Here is an 18,718-nt window from a genome sequence, read left to right on the forward strand (position 1 = left end):
AAAACAATGTCAACTGCATTATGACAAAAAGGTAATATGGTAATTAGTCTGTATCTTTATGACAGCAAGTTCTTGGTACATGACTATGACATTAGTGTCAAAAAAGCAGAGTGTGTTTGACAGTACATTCCTCCACTGCTGTCATACAGCATGCAGCTGTGACTTATGTGTGCTGTCATCCAGGTGGCGATGTCTAGGGTTTGCTCATGAGCAAGTGCCACATTCACAGTCAATCTATCAATGTGTCACTTAAGCTGAAGATTTATAAGGTCCACACAGCAGGGTCAAAAATTAACCAGGGCTCCAGGAAAAATGCTACCAAATGACCTAAATGATTCTATCAATTGTATCTGTAACCGACTAGAATATGTGCCAGTGTCCCCTGTCATTATTAGTTATGTTCCACACCTGTTCGTGTTTCATTGATTACTCCCTGTGTATTTAAGCCCTGAGTTTTCCTTAGTTCCTTGTCCAGTATTAATTGTTATGTTAGTTGTTTGATGTATGCTCTCGCTCTTCATGGTAATTAAAAGTATTATAGTCATTCATTCCGTGTCCCGCTCCTTGTCCCTTAGATTATACGCAGCAGCCCGTAACAGCCTCCTCTGTGTCCTTTGAATATTGCTATAGAGCAGGACATGTTCCCCTCCAGTCCCTTTTCATAGACTGTCATGACACGTGTCCGTTATTAGATTGTAACTATAGCCATTTTTTATTTTTTTTATTTTTTTGAAGTGAATGTTCATTTCTAAGACTATACGTTATGTTTCAATATCGTGGAATTAAAGGGTTACTTCAGGATTTAGCATTAAGCTTTGTATTAGTAGAAAACCTGTAGTATTTTCGAATTACCATGCTTTCCACCCTCATATCCCCCTGAGACAAGAGATTTATGTATTTTTTGTCTGGAAAAAATCCTCCGATGACGCAAAAATCGTCATTTTGCGTCATCGGAGGATTTTCTGGACAGAGGCTAAAGACTACAGCCAGTAGATGGCGTTGTTCCGCATGTTTTCAGCCCGCCCATACAGGGTGGGATCTCACTCACAGAATTCTGTACAGTGTCAGCCGTCTTTCTTTGGAAGCTAAGCTAGCAGGCTCCTGTTCTGTGGAGAAAGCTGAATAGTAGGAGAAAGCTGAGTAAGTAACCATCCTCCTTTTCCCGGACTTGTCCGGCGGGCGAGATCGTTCAAAATGTACGGGATTCAGCTTTTGCTTTCTGCGGTCGCTATTCCTTGTTTACATGCACACCTTTTGTTTCAATCTAACTGAATGCATTCCGATTGGTGAATTTGAATGTAGTGTTTACATGAACGCTAAACAAGTGATCGGTTGATGTGCGTTTTACCATTGCTAAGAAAAATTCCCGCTCCTCCGTGAGAGATGGGAGACCCGGCGCGTCTCAGTAATCATGCCACCGGCCTCGCGCTGTTCTCCCGCGGCCGTCAGCCTCGTCCTGCTCGCCACAGTAAACATGATGAATGAATGGCGACTGTAGAACGCAAAAGCCGAATCCCGGACATTTTGGGCTATCTCTAAATCCCTCGCAAGCTCATCACGTAGGCTAGCTTTGTTGTTTTAAACTGCGCACTCACCGGTAGTCTCCGGTAGTCTCCCCGGTAGGCGTGGCCTCCTAAGACAGCGAAGCAAGTGCATTCTGGGAGTTGTTGTCTTTCATCCACATAAGCCAAAAATACATTTTCTGGCTTTTCTCAGTCTAGAAAGCTCCAAATGCAAAAATTTCTTCACATTTCTTCTACTTAAATGACCTGTTTTAAATACTCATTCATCTTCCCAGAGGTGAAGTATCCCTTTAAATTTCGGAAAACTAGTTAATGCTGCTGCATGATATTTTCTACCACAGCTGATGACATTAGAAAGTGATGGCAAATTTACGTTTCTCTCTTCTGACCACCATTTCAATATCTCTATATTTTTTTCCTCTTTTGTAAAGTCATAGAAATGATTTGCTGATTTTATCTTTTGTTATTATAGAAAATGAGAACACAAAAATTCTTTGTAGTTTCCATTCACCACTATAGAACTTTACCCAACTATGACTTCTGGTTCTGAGAAGCCCGGAATGAAAAGGGTTAATAGTCGGCTATTAGACATAGATTCAAATAAGTAATAAAAACGATATATACTGTATGCCACTTACAATCAACTCTATAAAGTTAATTTCGGACACTAGTTTTCATAATCATTTATCGGAGCACTCACTCTTTCTCAATAGTGAGGTCAGCAATCTCTCTCAGCTACAAGAACAGAGATTCACAACGTGTTCTCTATCTTCCCGAAACGAACCCTCCTTTCCCTGCTGCATTAAGTAACGTCCTCCTCTCTCTGCATCACAACAATCAATACGTCACCTCAGAGAGGCACTGAGTTCCCAAAAGCAGAGGATGCACCACAATAGTGTCTATCACTATCTGTCTCCCAGTAGTGCACGCTGGTTTGTACTCATTTTCAACTCCAGCTTTTGCACAAACATTGAGCTTACTCATTAGGCAATAGACCCAATGAAATATCTTGACACTCATGCATTTACAATGTAGTATGCTGTTCTTAAATTAGACACAATTTGAAAACAAACAGCTGTTTATTCTGTTTCTGTACAATATTGATTGTAGAATCAATATACCTGTCATTTAAATGGACTGCTCAAACCACGTATATGCAAGATCAATAAACTCTCTGGACCTTAATCTCCTGACACATTCGAGCTCCCACTTAAAATGCTGCATATAATGATGCATTGCATAATACATGTCAGCCACTGTCCCTGCTTGCTGTAAGACATGATGGACAATCTAGTTTCTTTTTCCCATGACATCAGCAGGGGAAAAAAAGATTTGATTTAGCATAATACATGCAATCCCAAAATTTACTTGCGAAGTAAACAACAGATGATCATCAGATGTGCGCATACAGGAGAGAATACTCATTTGAGTAATTATACATATTGTTTTCCCCTTTGGGTTCGTTTGCCCTTCAAATAGAACAATGAGCTTTTTGCCAGGTGCATTGAGAGTAGGGCTGTCAATACAACTTGTTATTTTTGTACAATTAATTATATAATGAAAAAAGAAATGTAACTATGTCCTGTAAGCCATGCTAAATCCCATATTAAGTAATGGAATGCCATTATATCATGTAATTAATTTGATTAAAGGTGTCATGACATGAGAAATACCATTTTTCTTGAGCTTTCTGCTTTAAAGCAGTGTTATTGTTCAGCTGAGGTCAGTTGAGTGTTGATTCAGTTCCGTTCAATAACTGTGTAAAGTTATGGAATGAGTTTAATTCAGCTATAAACAGCTCTGGAGAAAACAGTGATGTCATCTTCCAGCTCAGTTCAGTTCTCATTCAATAGTCTCAGTACAGTCAAATCAATAATGTTGCAGAATATTAAGTGTCCCCAACTAAGCAAGCCAAAAGGCGACAGTGGCAAGGAATCCAAACTCCATCTGTGACAGAAATGGAGAAAAAAGCCTTGGGCGAAATCAAGTTCAGTGGGGGGACCAGTCCTCCTCTGGCCAAATGAAACAACATGGTGTGGTTATGATGACTACAGGCTGCATCACAAATCAGGTTGTAGATTGGTATCAGTGTAATGGAGAGTTTGCAAAGAAACTTTTGTTGAAAGAGGAATCAGCCAACTCTATTGGACCTGACAACAGCTGCAAGGCAAAACGTAGGTAAACAATTTCATAATGTCCTGTCTGTAAATGATGGTTCTATATGGATAATGTTTTCAAAACACTAACTCACGTGCAATAATGTGAGTAATCATAAGAGTGGCCGTTTTACTGACAAGCCTTAAGGATCCGAGGGTTAGAATGTGGGTTGAAAATAAACACATTTTCTGCGAATATTTTTATTTGTGTTTTGTGCAAACACTTTATTAACATTATAAGTGAACCTCAAGTAACATTTTAAAATAAAAAAATCCATGTCAATACCCCTTTAAAATGTTTAAGTGCTTGGCAGCACTACTACTACCAGAAGAACATGGTTTCATGGGAAATGCAAAGGGAGAGATGGTAAAAACAGCATATGGTTAGTCAGCGCTCAGCCACAGTCAGTAATTACTCAGAGACGGCAGATCAATAACTTCACAAACACAGGAATGGATCCCTGCATTGCACTGAATGAACAAGCTAACACATCACCTTTGATTTGTGAATACTGCTGCTTATTGACATATGAAGCAATGAAGCAAAAGACATCCAACACAATACTGTGCAACTGCTGAGTGGAAATGACTTTCCCAGTGGGGTGTTTCGGACATCTTGTCATATGTAACACATTTAAACTGTCTAACATGCCGTACATTTTTAAGTCTCCTTGAAATTATAGCTGTTAAAACAAATCTAACTGTGCTTATTTCCTTTATTATTTATCATTGCCCTTGTAAAAAAAAGTACACTTTAGCATACTTATTAAAAAGAGTACTTATTAAAGAAATATTTAAAAAATATATACTTAGAGAGAACTGAATGTAATGTTTTCAGACACTTAACTGCATGTTAATTACAATTAAATGAAAATGTCTTATCTCAATTAGCTGAACTTTAGAATGTTTTAGTATACTTTATACTGAAGTACAACTTTCTATGCAATTTCATAATTTCTTCTATTGTCTTTGAAATATGGTCAGTGTTTTGCCGAATTTACTAGCATTTAATGTAAACTAAAATATAAACGGTTTAATTTTATTTTGAGGTGTACTTGTTACAGTGTAATTATACATTTATGCACTGAGTAATATCAATTAACAACATGTACTTACTATATGAATAGGGTTTGTTTAGGGTTAGTTGCTTGTACGTACATGCAAGTCCATGTAACATAAGTAACAAGGAGACTGTGAAATAAAGTGTTACCTGTATCATTAAAATATTTGCAATGACAAAGTTGAAATTTATCACATTTAAAATATATTAACTTCAATATTGAATAACACACCACAGTTAATATTATAAGATCCTTTACATCTGCTTTAGGATGTTAGTCAACACATCAAAAATAAGTGTACTTTAAAGCATTTAAAGTAAAAAAAATTGATTTAAAATGTACTCTAAAGTAAAACTTTCACTTTTTAATGTTTCAAGTGTACTTACGTGTGTTAAGAAACTTCAAAGAAATTTCATTTAATATATTATCTGCAAGTAGTTTTTTTTTAAATATACTTTTAAGATTTGACGCACACTACAAGTGCAAATTCAATACAATTAGGTGCACTTCTTTTTCACAAGGATTCTCAACATCCCTTTATGAAAAATCATTACGTTACAGGATACAAGCCACTGCACAGAGATACTCAAGCTTCTGAACAAGGCAACAAGCAAAGTAACATAAACTTCTCATATGCATGCTCATATTTGCTGTGGGGTTGTTAACAGATGCCCCTGTTGTTTGTTGACATGCTGAGAGTGAACAGACACTTGCTGACTTTAATGTCACTTTACGAGATGTGATTCCATTAGACATAGATCTGTTCCCTCTGATATTGTCTGCTTCACTGAAGGCAAATGTATCCCCTGTGCTGACTGTAACAGTCCCCTACAACAGTTGATGCTCAAAGATAGCTCAAAAATGAGCCACTGAGGGTCATTACGGGTACTGTAGAGGTCTATGAGATGGAGAAACTATCATATTGGTGTACCAGGAACACATAAACCTTTGGAAAGCCCCTGGGTGAGACCATTACTGCTGACTGAACTGTACTGCAGTAGCACTCTGGTCACTGCCAAAGGTATCGGTAGATTCAGGACCTATAAGACAGTGGTCACATGACAGTGTGGCTCCAAGGAGTCCTGATACACAGAGCATCAATTTCCTTAGTCAGCACACACCATAACTCTTATACCGACAGTATTAAAATGTTGTGCTGCTTGGATTCTTCTGAACTACAGTCACACATGTGTCTTACACCCTAAGGTAACATGCTTGAGTGCATGAGGTAAAGAGAGGGAGATGTGGACCGGGCAATTTGTTATGTAATGTATGTTTTATTAATCAGTTCAGACAGGTCTTAAAGGAATAGCTCACGCAAAAAAAGAAAATCCTAGTTTTCTCGCCCTCATGTGATTCCAAACCCATTTGATGTTACTTTGTTTTCCAGTAGAACACAAATGGAGAATGATTGAAAAGCAGAAAAACATACAACAATAGTTTAATTGCAAAAAGCAGAAATGACTTGAGACCTGGATCAGTGAATAAATCATTCTTTTGAGCTGCTTCTTTTCAAAGAACTGATTGATCTCATTCAAAATTATTCTTTAGCATTGTTGTATGTTAACATAAACTATTAAAAATAATTTTTGTTTTAATGCTGAAATAAAATAAAATATAAATTTAGAAATAACTGAAATGAAATCAGCTTAACTCTTTCCCCGCCAGCGTTTTCTTTTCTTTTTTTAAAGTTGTCATTTTTAATTTTCACCAAATTTTCATGGCGCACAGAATATTTTGTTGTATAAATATCTAAACATGCAATATATCAAAATCTTGGTGATTATGTTATTTTACATATTATTATTGTTTCTGCTTCTTCATCGCCTGTGTTTTGATCAGGAGCTCATTTAAGCTAATTTAAAATATGAATAAATACTATAACAGTATAAAATCATATTAAAATAATCATTCTGAAACAGAATCAAAATTTCTGATTGATTTATTCACAATTCAGAGTTCTAATAACCGACAGCAATTTTCGAGATAACAGCTCACTGGAAGTGAACATACGCAGTGAATATAATCACTTAAATTTTGTGTTCCACAGAATAAATATCATATGGGTTTGGAACAACATGAGTAATGAGGGATGAACTGTCCCTTTAAGGGCAGCAATTAGCAGTCCTAATTGCTCTCTCTCAGTCCCACAAAGATACATAGAACCTTAGCAAGCCTAGAAGCCCAGGATTTACATTTAAAAAAAGAAGAACAAAGACGATTTATGCAACAAAGGAGAAGAACAAGAGTCTAAACTGTAGCTCTATGTTTCACTTAAATAAAAAGGGCCAGATAAGCACAGCTGGCTTTGCCTTGGTGATTAGTCTAATGGTAATTCCAGAGATCTAAAATAAATCCAGTCTCATTCATACCGTGCATTAAACATTTATTCTACAAGACCACAGAAAAAGTACATCCACATGTCCGTGATTAGCACAAATATGACTCTGCGAACAGGCAATTAAATTCAGTTTGTGTAAATCTGCTGGTCTTTATGAATTCATATGGTTCATTAATGCAAAATGTCTGCTTCATCATAATTTAGTATAGGATTTGGCTAATGTAGTACAACAGAATACCACGCAATGCACCATATTGTAGCACTGTGAGATAAATCCACAAACAACACAGTACTGTCTCCCCATCTGCTGTCATTTGTGTTCACAGAGAGAAGTATGACAAGAAACTCAGACGGTGCAGAACCACGCAATAAACCAACAGCAAGCACTGCACTACTACACATCAGGAAATGATTAGCACTGCGGCCCACTACCGCTAAATCTGATCTGAAGCCAGCTGTGCTTTATAAGCTAGAGTCTGCCAAATTAAACTACCTTTAGTCAGCTTTCTAATTAAAACTTTAAAGCTGAAGCATGTGATTTCTGCGCTACTAGTGACACTCACTTAAAAAGTTTAAAAATGAAATCTCACACCACATACTGAGCCACAAGTGTCATACTATTAAAATAAACAGCAATCATTGCTCAAATATATTTTGTAGGGGTGTAACAATATATCGCAATACAAAAATGCATGTATCGTTATAGTGACAATATGTATTATGTATAGTTCACCCAAAATGAAAATTTCTTTGTGAGTTTTAGTGTTTAGTGTCAGTACTGCATTAAACTATTATTTATAATGTTAAATATAATGTATAATAATGCAATGCCAGTGGGGGAATATTTGTAGGTCCTGATAATGCCAAATGTCTTATGTTACCAGTAAAAATGGCCTACATTATTTTAAATATATCTAGCTAGTGACAGAGTGCAAACATGTTCGTCTAAAATAATTCTGTATTTTCAGCTTCAAAATCAGAATCATATTTTTATTCTGGTGTCACCATCGTCCTGTGCATTGGGTTATCAGCACCAAGTCCAAGCCTATTCATTTACACCCACAATGTAACATTTCACATTTTAATCAACTGAAAATTTTTTGTTAACCTTTTACTATGTGTCTTGGAGTATCACAATAATATTATATCGTGAGTTCAGTTTGTGAGATGTATCGAATCGTGACATAAGGGTATCATTACACCCCTAATATTTTGATATTTTTTAAAGAAATAAATCTAAAGAACTGTACATTTTATAAATAAATAAAAAGTTTGTATTATCTCTGTGTTTGTGTGTTCATGGAATAAAGACTGCTTGCTAAAATGCTGGATGGATGTTTTTTTTTTTATGTCAATTTATTTTTTGGAATTCTATTTATCTTATAAGGATGTTAAGATATTTTAGAAAACTAGACAAAAACACTCATTAAAAAAAAAAAAAAAATCATATATATATATAATTTTATTTATTTTTATTTTTTGCAGGGATGTTTTGAAAAAGGCTGACTCAGTTGTCTCTGCATCTTAAACTGGTATAGAAGGTAGTATATTAGCGTCAAACAAATTACACGCTTTACCTTGAACAGTAATCTAACTGCCATTTAATTTGTCAGAAGTATTGCAAAATATGTCTCTTCCTAAATGATGTATTAAGCAGCACCATTATTCCCCACTGACTCACTCCTGGCTGCCTACCACTCGCCATCTTAGCCAAAAGCTACTAGTCACAGCTTAGTTTACTGTATCTCATGCTATCTGTTAGACCTGTGTATCTCTAATGGATTTCTGATGGACCTGCTCTCTGTAACTCAAAAGCTGACATGCACTGCTACAGTACTTAGGATCCTTGGAGAACTCTGAAGATAACAGCAAGTGATTAGGTGACGAAGAGCAAAGTGAGGCGTTACAGTCTGAGGAGGTTTAAAGCCTGCACAATCTTATAAATTTTTGATCAAATGTAGCAGCTTAGAGAGAAAAATTTCAGGAAATGTTTTCAAAGATGCATCGCAGGTCATATTAGGACATGATGCAAATGTTTTTCTAAACAGAAATTCTGCAAGGGCAGAAAATTGTTTTATATCAAATTATATGATGTTATATGATACCTATCAATATGTCTGCAATGCTTTTAAATTCCACTTAAAGTTTGCTGACGTGCGCTGATTGGTGAGAATATAATAGGCACTATTGAATGCTAATTGAAGCATATTCCCAACTGAGAAGATTAGCTTAAACCGTACAGGATGAGCTGATATTAAAATTATAGCCAATATTTCATAATTAGCCAGTATCAAATTCTACACTATTTTTGTCAAAAAAAAAATAAGAAAAAAAAAGTTATTTTAAATGCTATAGGTTAATTTAGGTGTATTTTAAGTTTATTTTATCCCAATTTACAGTATGAAAAATGGATATTCCTTTGTTAAAGCTGCAGTCCGTAACTTTTGGCGCTCTAGCGGTTAATAAACAGAACTGCATGAGTCTTGTGGAAGAACATTGTAGCAGGAGCTACTTCTCTCTGTTTATGTCTATATGACGAGTCACACACGTACTGGGCTACTCCGCAGTGGTACGACCCGACCGGTCTTAAATAGTCAGAATATAAACGCGTATTATAGGAGTACCGTAGTTATTCAGAATAATACAAAAACACGGTTTGGAAAATGGATTAACGATGTACTCGCTCATTATATTAATTTTGTCAATTCTAAACACACAAAAAAGTTAAGACTGCAGCTTTAAGGTTTTTAAACATTAAATTTAAGTGAGTGTTAGAAGGCAATCAAAAATTACCATGTCCAATTAAATATACAATATTGAGCATTATCCAAAACATCTCTAATATTGGCCAATAACCGGTACGACACCAAGATATCGCGCATTCCTAATGTCCGTGCATTAACCAACTTTCTGATGAAGCATGAAAGCAAGGAAACCATTTAGTGATACTTACAGCCCACCATCATCATGGCCACAGAGAAGATCTTCTCCCCGTCTGTAGTCGGTGCAATGTTCCCAAAGCCAATGGTGGTGAGACTTGTCATGGTGAAATAGAGAGATGATATGTAGAGCGTGTGCTTACTGGGACCACCCTCCCACTGGCCAGAACCGCTGGCATTGTAGCGGTATGGCATGCCGATGCTGTTAGCTAACTGATAAAGCCAGCTGTCCGTCTTGATGCTGTTGGTGGCCTCATCGATGACCTCGTAATCTCCAATGCTGTACCAGATGCAGGCCAGCCAATGTGCCACCAGGCCAAAGACACACACCAGTAAAACTAATACAGCAGCACCGTATTCCAGATAGTGGTCCAGTTTGCGTGCCACTCGACCCAGGCGGAGTAAACGCACCACTTTCAATGAGCTGAAAAGGCTGCTGAGACCCTGGCAAAGAAAAAGAGAGATGGTAAGAACATGTTAAAACTAGATGACCTACAGACAAAAGAAAAAATAACACCCAAGTAAGACTGTGAAGATCTACCATGAATACATGCAAGTGTGCACACCTTAATCATAATTTTCAAAAGGTAAAAAAACATTTCACAAAATATTAACTATTAATTCATGAATATTATGTATTTCGGTGGGTATACATGGAATTTATTTCATGAAATGACAGGGTCTGCAGGTTCTCTCTATAACTTTCTGTTTTATATTTTCCCCGCATGTTACTACACACTGGTCGCATCAAATGACTTTGGCAAACAAAGATTTTATAATATTTAATAATATAAATGAATATATTATTTTAATCAATTGTAACTATAATGTTTTTTAAAACTGCTTTACTGTTTTTATAAGAAATAATAATAAAAGATTATCCCAAACTAGGCAATTTTTTTTCATTATGATATCAGGATTGTTGTATCCCCCTTATTTTTGACTTAATGCCTCTAAAAATTATTCAAATTAATTTTGATTTAGAAATGAATTTTGCTCTTTTTAGAAGAGTTGTATTCAAGTCATTGTATGTAGCAAAATACATTTATGTATTTTTAAATAAATTAATAGATCTAGATAAAAGAAAACAAAAAAAAACATTATGAACTCTTTACATTTTACTTATATGCAGCACATTTTTGCAAAGGTTTGGAAGATTACATACCTATATGTGTGCAACATAAACATATCAGACTGAAAAGAAAACAACCTGGGTTTTAAAAAAGCATACAAACCTAAACATAAAGATGTATGTAGGCACATATAAATAGGCTTATATTCATAAGGTACACTTGAAAGGCGTAGTTAATACAGATCATGACTTTTGATTTCAAGATAAGATCTTCCATGTTCACTTGAACATGAATAATTCCATGTTGATGGGTGTCATATAGCTCCAGAAACCTGCTCTTTCAGCCTATAGCCACTTTGATCAGACACCTTTCATGTCAGAGGAGCAGGAGACAATGGATAGCTAGGTTCCTTGACTGATCCTACAACTCCACAGGGCACATCCAAAGAGAACCTTAGATCTCATGAGTGAACAAAGTTATTTTATTGATCAGGCAAATTCTTTTAAGCTTATGAAAGATAACAGCTAATAGTTTGGATGTATGTTGTCTAGTCTGTGTCATTAAAGGGTGAAATAAATATAGTCTTTTTGGCTCTGAAAGCAAAATAAAGAGGATGCTTTCACTCAGCTATGCCCACACTTGCACTGTATTCCTTTGAACAAAAGCTTAAACATTACTTGTCAACTTCAGGCCAATGCAGATTATAGGTCTTTAAATGGAAAAAAATCCCACTCTGATTAACATATATTTGTTAGAGTTTTCTTAACGTACACAAATACAACATTAACTCATAGGTAGGCCTACGTAAAATATGCAGACATTTTCTGCAAGGAGTGTGGGGGAAGATCTAGACTAAAAATGGTGTAGCAATTCTAAAGGACCACTAAGAAAGGCTCACAGTGACAGAGTTTTAATCACTGGAGTTTGCTTGCTAGTAGGCGTTTCTACACAAATGCAATATTATTAAAGTGTATCAGGAATCAGATCACATGACACAACTGCTTGCACTCTCTTACTGGTTGTAGTTTTTGCTTAGATTGCTTAGCATCACCAGTGGTCGCAGTCACTCCCAGTGAAAATGAAAGACTTGTTCCAGTGAAGCTGAAAATTAGGGTCACACCAATATTACAATTCTAGTCAATGCGATAGTTTCGATAATTGTTTATATTATATCATTAAGCCATAATTATATTTATTTCAGTCATAACAACTCTCAAAATAGTTTTAGCATGTTAATGAATATGGAAATGTATTTGGCCTTGGTGGACTAGATCTGCTAGTATTGACGTTCTGCCAAGGTTGACACGGTACCAACATTTCAGTAGTCGTACCAATACCAGTAAATATTTGCAGTTTCCGATTCAATTGTGCACTAAAATACAGTTTTCAATCCAGAAACTGTGCAGTGTACTTAGTGGCATCAAAAACTAAATTTGTATTCAGATTGTGAAAGGGTAATAAACAAAGCAAGAGCATAGCCATCCCTTTATAATGACTAAGCCTGTCAATCTCTAAATCGCAAGATCACTGAATTTTGTACTTTCGCGAAAACACCCGTTATAATAAAAAAGCTGTCTTAATTGTACAATGAATGTCTTATTTACATCGTGTTTACACAGGATTCCCGCACACGCAGCTCAAGTTGAACAAACTTGCGTTCACGCGCTCAACAGATATGATTGTGATTGGCTACAATGCTCAAACTTATAAAAACACGGTGTAAATAGAAACCTTTGACACTCAGAGAGCGCTCAAACAAACATGAACGAGAGCATTTGAAAGCAGCGTCTATCAGCGTGTACCAAATATACCTGCCACTCAGAAATGTTGTTAGTGTTAACTTATTTTTTTTATATTATGCTAGATATTTATATTATGGCCAATAACCAATAAATCTCCGACATTAAACATCCGTACTATATTGCATACATTTTTTTTTATTAAAAACCCTTTAAAAACTAAAGCAGACTTAAATGCTACAAATTAATTTAGGCTTCACAACTTTATAATGTAGAAATGGATACCCATTTTGAGATATCCAAACAATTAAATATTCAATAACTTTATTAATAAGCATTAATAAATATGAATTAAATACTGAATAAACACGAGAGAGCTGGAGCACGTATAGAACTTTGTAATTGATCCTAAATGTTTCAGTCAAATGTATTCTATCTTCCAGAGGACAACTGGTACGTTATCTGGAGGAAAAAAACGTTCTCTGCAGACACTTGATGGAATTCACTTTTTAAGCTGGCAGAGTGAAAATGAGGGGGTGAGAAGTAAGTATACCTAATTGTTGCATCCTCAACAGCTTTGGACTGTCAGCCCAGAACTGTTTATAAATAGTGACCGTGATATGTACCTCACAGGTTTAATTAGCATTTCCTCCACTGAGGATTTCTGCTTTTTTGTTCCAGCCGTCACATAATCAAAAGGCTAATTTTCAAACATGCTTTATGTTCCTGAAAGGAGCAATTTTCCCTAGACACCGACACGGAGGAAGGAAGGTAAAAATAGATGTGTTCATTCTGCAATATTGCATGAAAACCTAAGGCTTTTATTACGCTAGCAAAAAAACTGATGCTAATTTTGCCAACACAGTCAACTCCCCAGGCAGAGCAGCTCCTAATGGATACTTTTCCAAGTAATTTATCATTTTGAGGGCCTATATCTAATTTGCAACTGTGCTTATGTAGCATTTAGTAAACCATAACGTTTTTTTGTCTTTGTCTTTGTCTTTAAGGCCAAACAGACGAATAGCTGAAAGGGTGTGGACAGTAGAAGGTTATATGTGCTCATAAATGTTCAGTTAGATGTGACGACCCCATAGATGTAACATGGGATAATGGAAGAGAAACATTAATGTCTATTGGAGAAACATGTTGTGTGTGGTTGTGTGTGTCAGGGCATGGAGAATGAAGCTTGCGCCATCTAATTTGAATTGACTTGCATCTAAAATCACTTTAGATAAACAAACACACTAAGGGGTGCAGCATTCAGAGAGAGCAACATTAGCATAAATTAGAGAGCCATTAGTGCATCTCTGCTCAACATTGAATAGGGGAGAGGTTACTGAACTGCAGTACAAATTAGAAAATGGTGCAGAAGGGCCATAAACAACACAAGAAAGGAGTGCGAACTTACAGGCAACACAGAGTCCTCCGCACGTGTGGCGTTGCGTGAAGAGTGGGCTGTAGCTGGCAAGTGGCCCACCGCAGAAGGGTCTACAATGGGATCCTAAGTCAGAAAGACAGAGGCAGACGTTTCGCATCACGCCAAACTACACTGGCGCATGCAAATAATAAGCTCAGAGATGGACTTCAGGATTCAAGAGACCCATTTACAGATATTAGATCTGGACAGCAGCACACTGAACGTGTCAAAGTAATTAGAATGTACAGAGCAGCAGCTGTAAGCAAATTAAGATGCTAAAAAAACACAAGCGTTATGTAACAACAATTGATGTATACACCTTCTGAACAATGGATATTGTGAAATGATTAAAGGAATAGTTCACTTGAGAATTCTGTCATCACTCACTCACCATCATATTGTTTCAAACTTATATGGCTTTATTTTGTGGAACAAATAAAAAGATATATATCAGAATGTGCATATTGCTCTTTTCCATACAACAAAAACTATAAAAACTATACAGTGACCAAGTATATAGTGACTGTCAAGCCCCAAAATGTGTATATATATAATGTTTTGTTATATGCCTCCAGACATAAGAACTGTATATACAGTATATAAGAAAGGAGTGCGATTATACTCCTCCTATATATATATATGTTCTTGTGTCTTGAGGCATATAACAAAACATTGGAGAGCTACTTCCTAAGAGCTTCTTAATTTCCTTTTATTTTCCACAAAAGAAAGAAAGTTTGGAACAAGATGAGGGCGAGTACATGGCAGAATTTTCATTTATTATATATCCCTATAATATGTGCAGAAAAAGAGCAAGTATTTTACAACACAAGTCAAGAGACCGGAATAGCCATAGACAGGGACATGCGGTCCACAGGGGACACAAAGACAGAACAGGCTCCAGCTCATAGGAAAACATCTGACAGCTGCACATCAATCCCCATGACAGACAGTCGCACTCTTGTCAACTGCCTGTGCCTTCAAATATTTATAACACACTTTGCAGCATTTTATTATGAGCAGATTTTTTTTTTTTTTATTGTTAGTGACATCACAAGTTTTCTGTTTGCTAAAGTTTCAAAGGCATTTAGAGCATTTAATAAACAGCAAATAATTTTTCAGTCAGTATTTTTGTAATTTAAAATCTAATAAACAAGATTCTTAAATAATATAATTTATATTTTAATTACTTTTATGCATATATTTTTCTTTTCCCATTAGTAATTTGTAGGGGTGACCCCGAATAGTCGAAGATTTAGTAGCCTGATTCGATACCGATCTCACGGTCGAATCTTCGCCAAAAAAAAATAAATAAAATAGAACTACCGGTTTTCTGTCAATACGTTAATATTCAGCCTATTATGATAATGCTGTATATAAAAATGTGCAAAGAAAGAAGCTTTTAATAAATATTTTTTAACGTGCGTGAATAAATCCAAACACCCCGTGACAGATTTAAGTTTCACTTTCAATCCGTGACCGACAGAGGAGCGTCTTGGCGGCAAGGTTTTAAATCTTCAACAATGTCTGGGATAAGAAAATCTAAATGTAGGCTACCATCAGAAAGGATATACTCCAAGGCTAAATTCAGCATTCAAGCATTTTTCGCACTTCTGCCGGCCAACGTTAACAAGTTGGCTTTCCACGGGACATTCTAAAATGCTTAACGTGAAAAAAGCTTTTAAAACGCTTAAAATGCACTTTAATGTGGCTTAGACTATTAGTCGACTATAGGCAAGACTTGACGATTCTGATTCGACTATGAAAATCCATAGTCGGGGACACCCCTAGTAATTTGTTTTCCCAGGTTTAGCAAACTTTTCTGCTTAAAACAAAACAAAAAAAATGTTTGCCAATGGGTAAGGCATTAAATTATTTCAACATTGACAAAAATATGAAATATGTTTTTTACTAGATTATTAGTTATTGAAATACTAATTATTACTTTTAGTGTTGATAAAATTGCACTGCCGTCCTCAAAACCCTCTTTGGTTTTCAGGGCTCAGTGGGCATCTAGCAATAACGTCTGCCAGCTCAACAAGTGTCCTGTTGAGATTGTGGTTTGTTTCAGGTTTGGGAGACAAAACAGAATTCATTGGGGGTCAGCTGAAAAAACTGGGTATGACATTTCAACAGCAGCTGTGTAAGAGACCATCAGCTTTCATATAAACAGTCTCTGCTGGTAAATGTATTCAGTATACACAATATAAACACATTGGCATATGATGTTTTACTCAACATTTATTTTATTCCTTCCCTAAATTACCTAATGCTTTTGAGTTTGATCAATCAAATTTTAGAAAACGGATAGTTCCGGTTCTTGATTCTGATTGGTTGAGCCGCGTTCGAAGCCGTTTTTTTCAACAAACACACACCTGTGACCGCATTACATTAGTACTGCGCAACTGCCGTTTGTGATTCTTTGTTGTTGCCGGTCTATTTGGAACTACATTGCGTGGCGGAGGAATAAATGTGTTAAAACGTTATATTTTTTGTTGCCGGTGTTTATTTTATGAATAAAATAAATATTAAAATGAATATTTTTACAGAGTAACTGTTTTATAAAAACTCTGCTCCACGTCGTGCCTAACAACGCCCCTTAGCTGTTCTAAATTCACTGTAAATCAGGGCTTCGCGGGGCTTATTGCTTTATTCTATTTCTCCTCTGTTCTCTATCCTTTTAATTATCTATCTTGATCTGTTTCCTTCTTTATTAAAACTTAATCTAAAGCTGTCAGCTGACAGATATCATCTCCTCACACTATTAGTAATAAAGGTTCTTAAATGGTTATTTACAGCATCACAGGTTCAAAGAAATTCCTTCTTATCAAGAAACCTTTTTTTTCAGTATTGAGTTGCCATATTGCTCAATGAAATCAAATTTAAAAAGTATTTGATATTACATTACAAGTTTTTCACCTCAGCTTATTGGTTTCTGGGGCGGGGTTTAACGCTCAAATCATAACTTTTTAATAACTGGTGGTTGTTTTTTGACAAGATAATGACGTAAGGTGTAAGAATAGCATGGGCTCTGAAACTTGCAAACACAGTATATATGGAAATCTTAACTCTTCCACTCCAAAGATTACAACACGCAAGTGGCTGTAATTTTGTTTGATTTTAAGCTTAAGTGTATTTCTTTGGATTTCATTATATTCCTAAAATTATGGTAAACTAAAAAAATCCCAAAACCTATTGAACATAACACCCAAAACATTCCCGCTGTATAGTCCAATACCATCTCACTAAAAGTGTAATATGAGTTGCTCTTGATCACAGAATTATCACTAAGCTTAAGGAAATAAAGCAGCCTCACAAACAAACATTTAATCTTTTTTAACTACAGAATAAGTATCTGAGATGTAACCTTAGCTGAACTCAGCCTGTACATGCAGATTTCAACCACATCAAGAGTGACAGAGCAGTGCCTGCTCAGTCCCAGATGACACAGGAACACTTCACTGAGATCAGGGCAGTTTTGGGACTTCATTGTGTTCCAATGATGCAGAGACTAATGCATTCCAACAACATCACCACAATGGGAGAGGATGCCAGTTGCCTGGGCAACCATGAACTTCTGGGCACCAGTAGGAAGCCGAATAGGTATTTTATTGGATAAATATATCATACTATGCATATGGAGATGAATAATGTTATTCTGAATGTCCACAGTCACCCAATTCAACCTACAGCCATTAGGATGCCTGTGCCCATTTTTCAGATGATCACTTCTTTCTCAGCACTCTAATATTAGCTGGACTGATGTCTCCAGACAGGACAGATTAAAAAACATGGCGAGTAAAATCTCCAGCAGATCCTCCAGAAGAACTCCATATACACAAAAGTACAAAAAGAGCACTGGAAGTGCTTTACACTCAAAACACAGGTGTAGTTTATCCAGGAACTAACCCTAACCTCCACTATAATTTACTTCAAGAACATGTAAAGGGATAGATCATTATTTAATCACTCGTGTCTTTCCAAACCTGTATGACTTTCTTTCTTCTGCGGAACACAAAAGAAAACATTTTGAAGAAAGTCGGTAACCAAACCCATTTAATATTTCCATTCCATTCAAAGCATTCAACAAAAAATAAATCACTGAAAGCATTTCTTAAAATATCTTCAGACTCCAGTATTCAACCAGCTCACTTATCACTGAACTGTCTGGGTGGGTAGGCTAATGCCCAGTACAGTGAGCAGCCACTGACATGGAAAGAGATGGCAATAATGGATATAGTTTTCATGTCAGAGCTTCAACAACTAGAAATGTTGAGGAGGAGTCCACTAAAACCCTAATCCCATTCGGTGAGAAAAATAAAGCATTTCTGACACGCACAAAAGCACGCATTCAGCAGCACTGCTTGTGCAAGTGAAAGACAGAAGAACAAAAGCTGCATTCGTTTCTTCTGAGTAAGAGATGAAAATGTATGCTGGATAAGTCCTGTGCAAACAATAAAAACAAGCAAGAA

The 18,718-nt window shown here is 36.1% G+C and overlaps 1 protein-coding gene across 1 annotated transcript in view; it reads right to left on the minus strand.

The window, feature by feature from the left end:
* kcnh5a (potassium voltage-gated channel, subfamily H (eag-related), member 5a) overlaps nucleotides 1-18,718 on the minus strand; it is an 84,657-nt gene that overhangs the window by 37,666 nt on the left and 28,273 nt on the right. The window contains exons 7-8 of the mRNA XM_084431592.1: nucleotides 14,241-14,333; nucleotides 10,035-10,464 (exon numbers count right to left, since the gene is read on the minus strand). Coding sequence (XP_084287718.1) covers nucleotides 10,035-10,464; nucleotides 14,241-14,333 — 523 coding nt within the window. The remainder of the gene's footprint in view (nucleotides 1-10,034; nucleotides 10,465-14,240; nucleotides 14,334-18,718) is intronic.

This window comes from Rutilus rutilus, assembly GCF_951802725.1.
Source record: "Rutilus rutilus genome assembly, chromosome: 15".
Lineage (NCBI taxonomy): Eukaryota > Metazoa > Chordata > Actinopteri > Cypriniformes > Leuciscidae > Rutilus > Rutilus rutilus.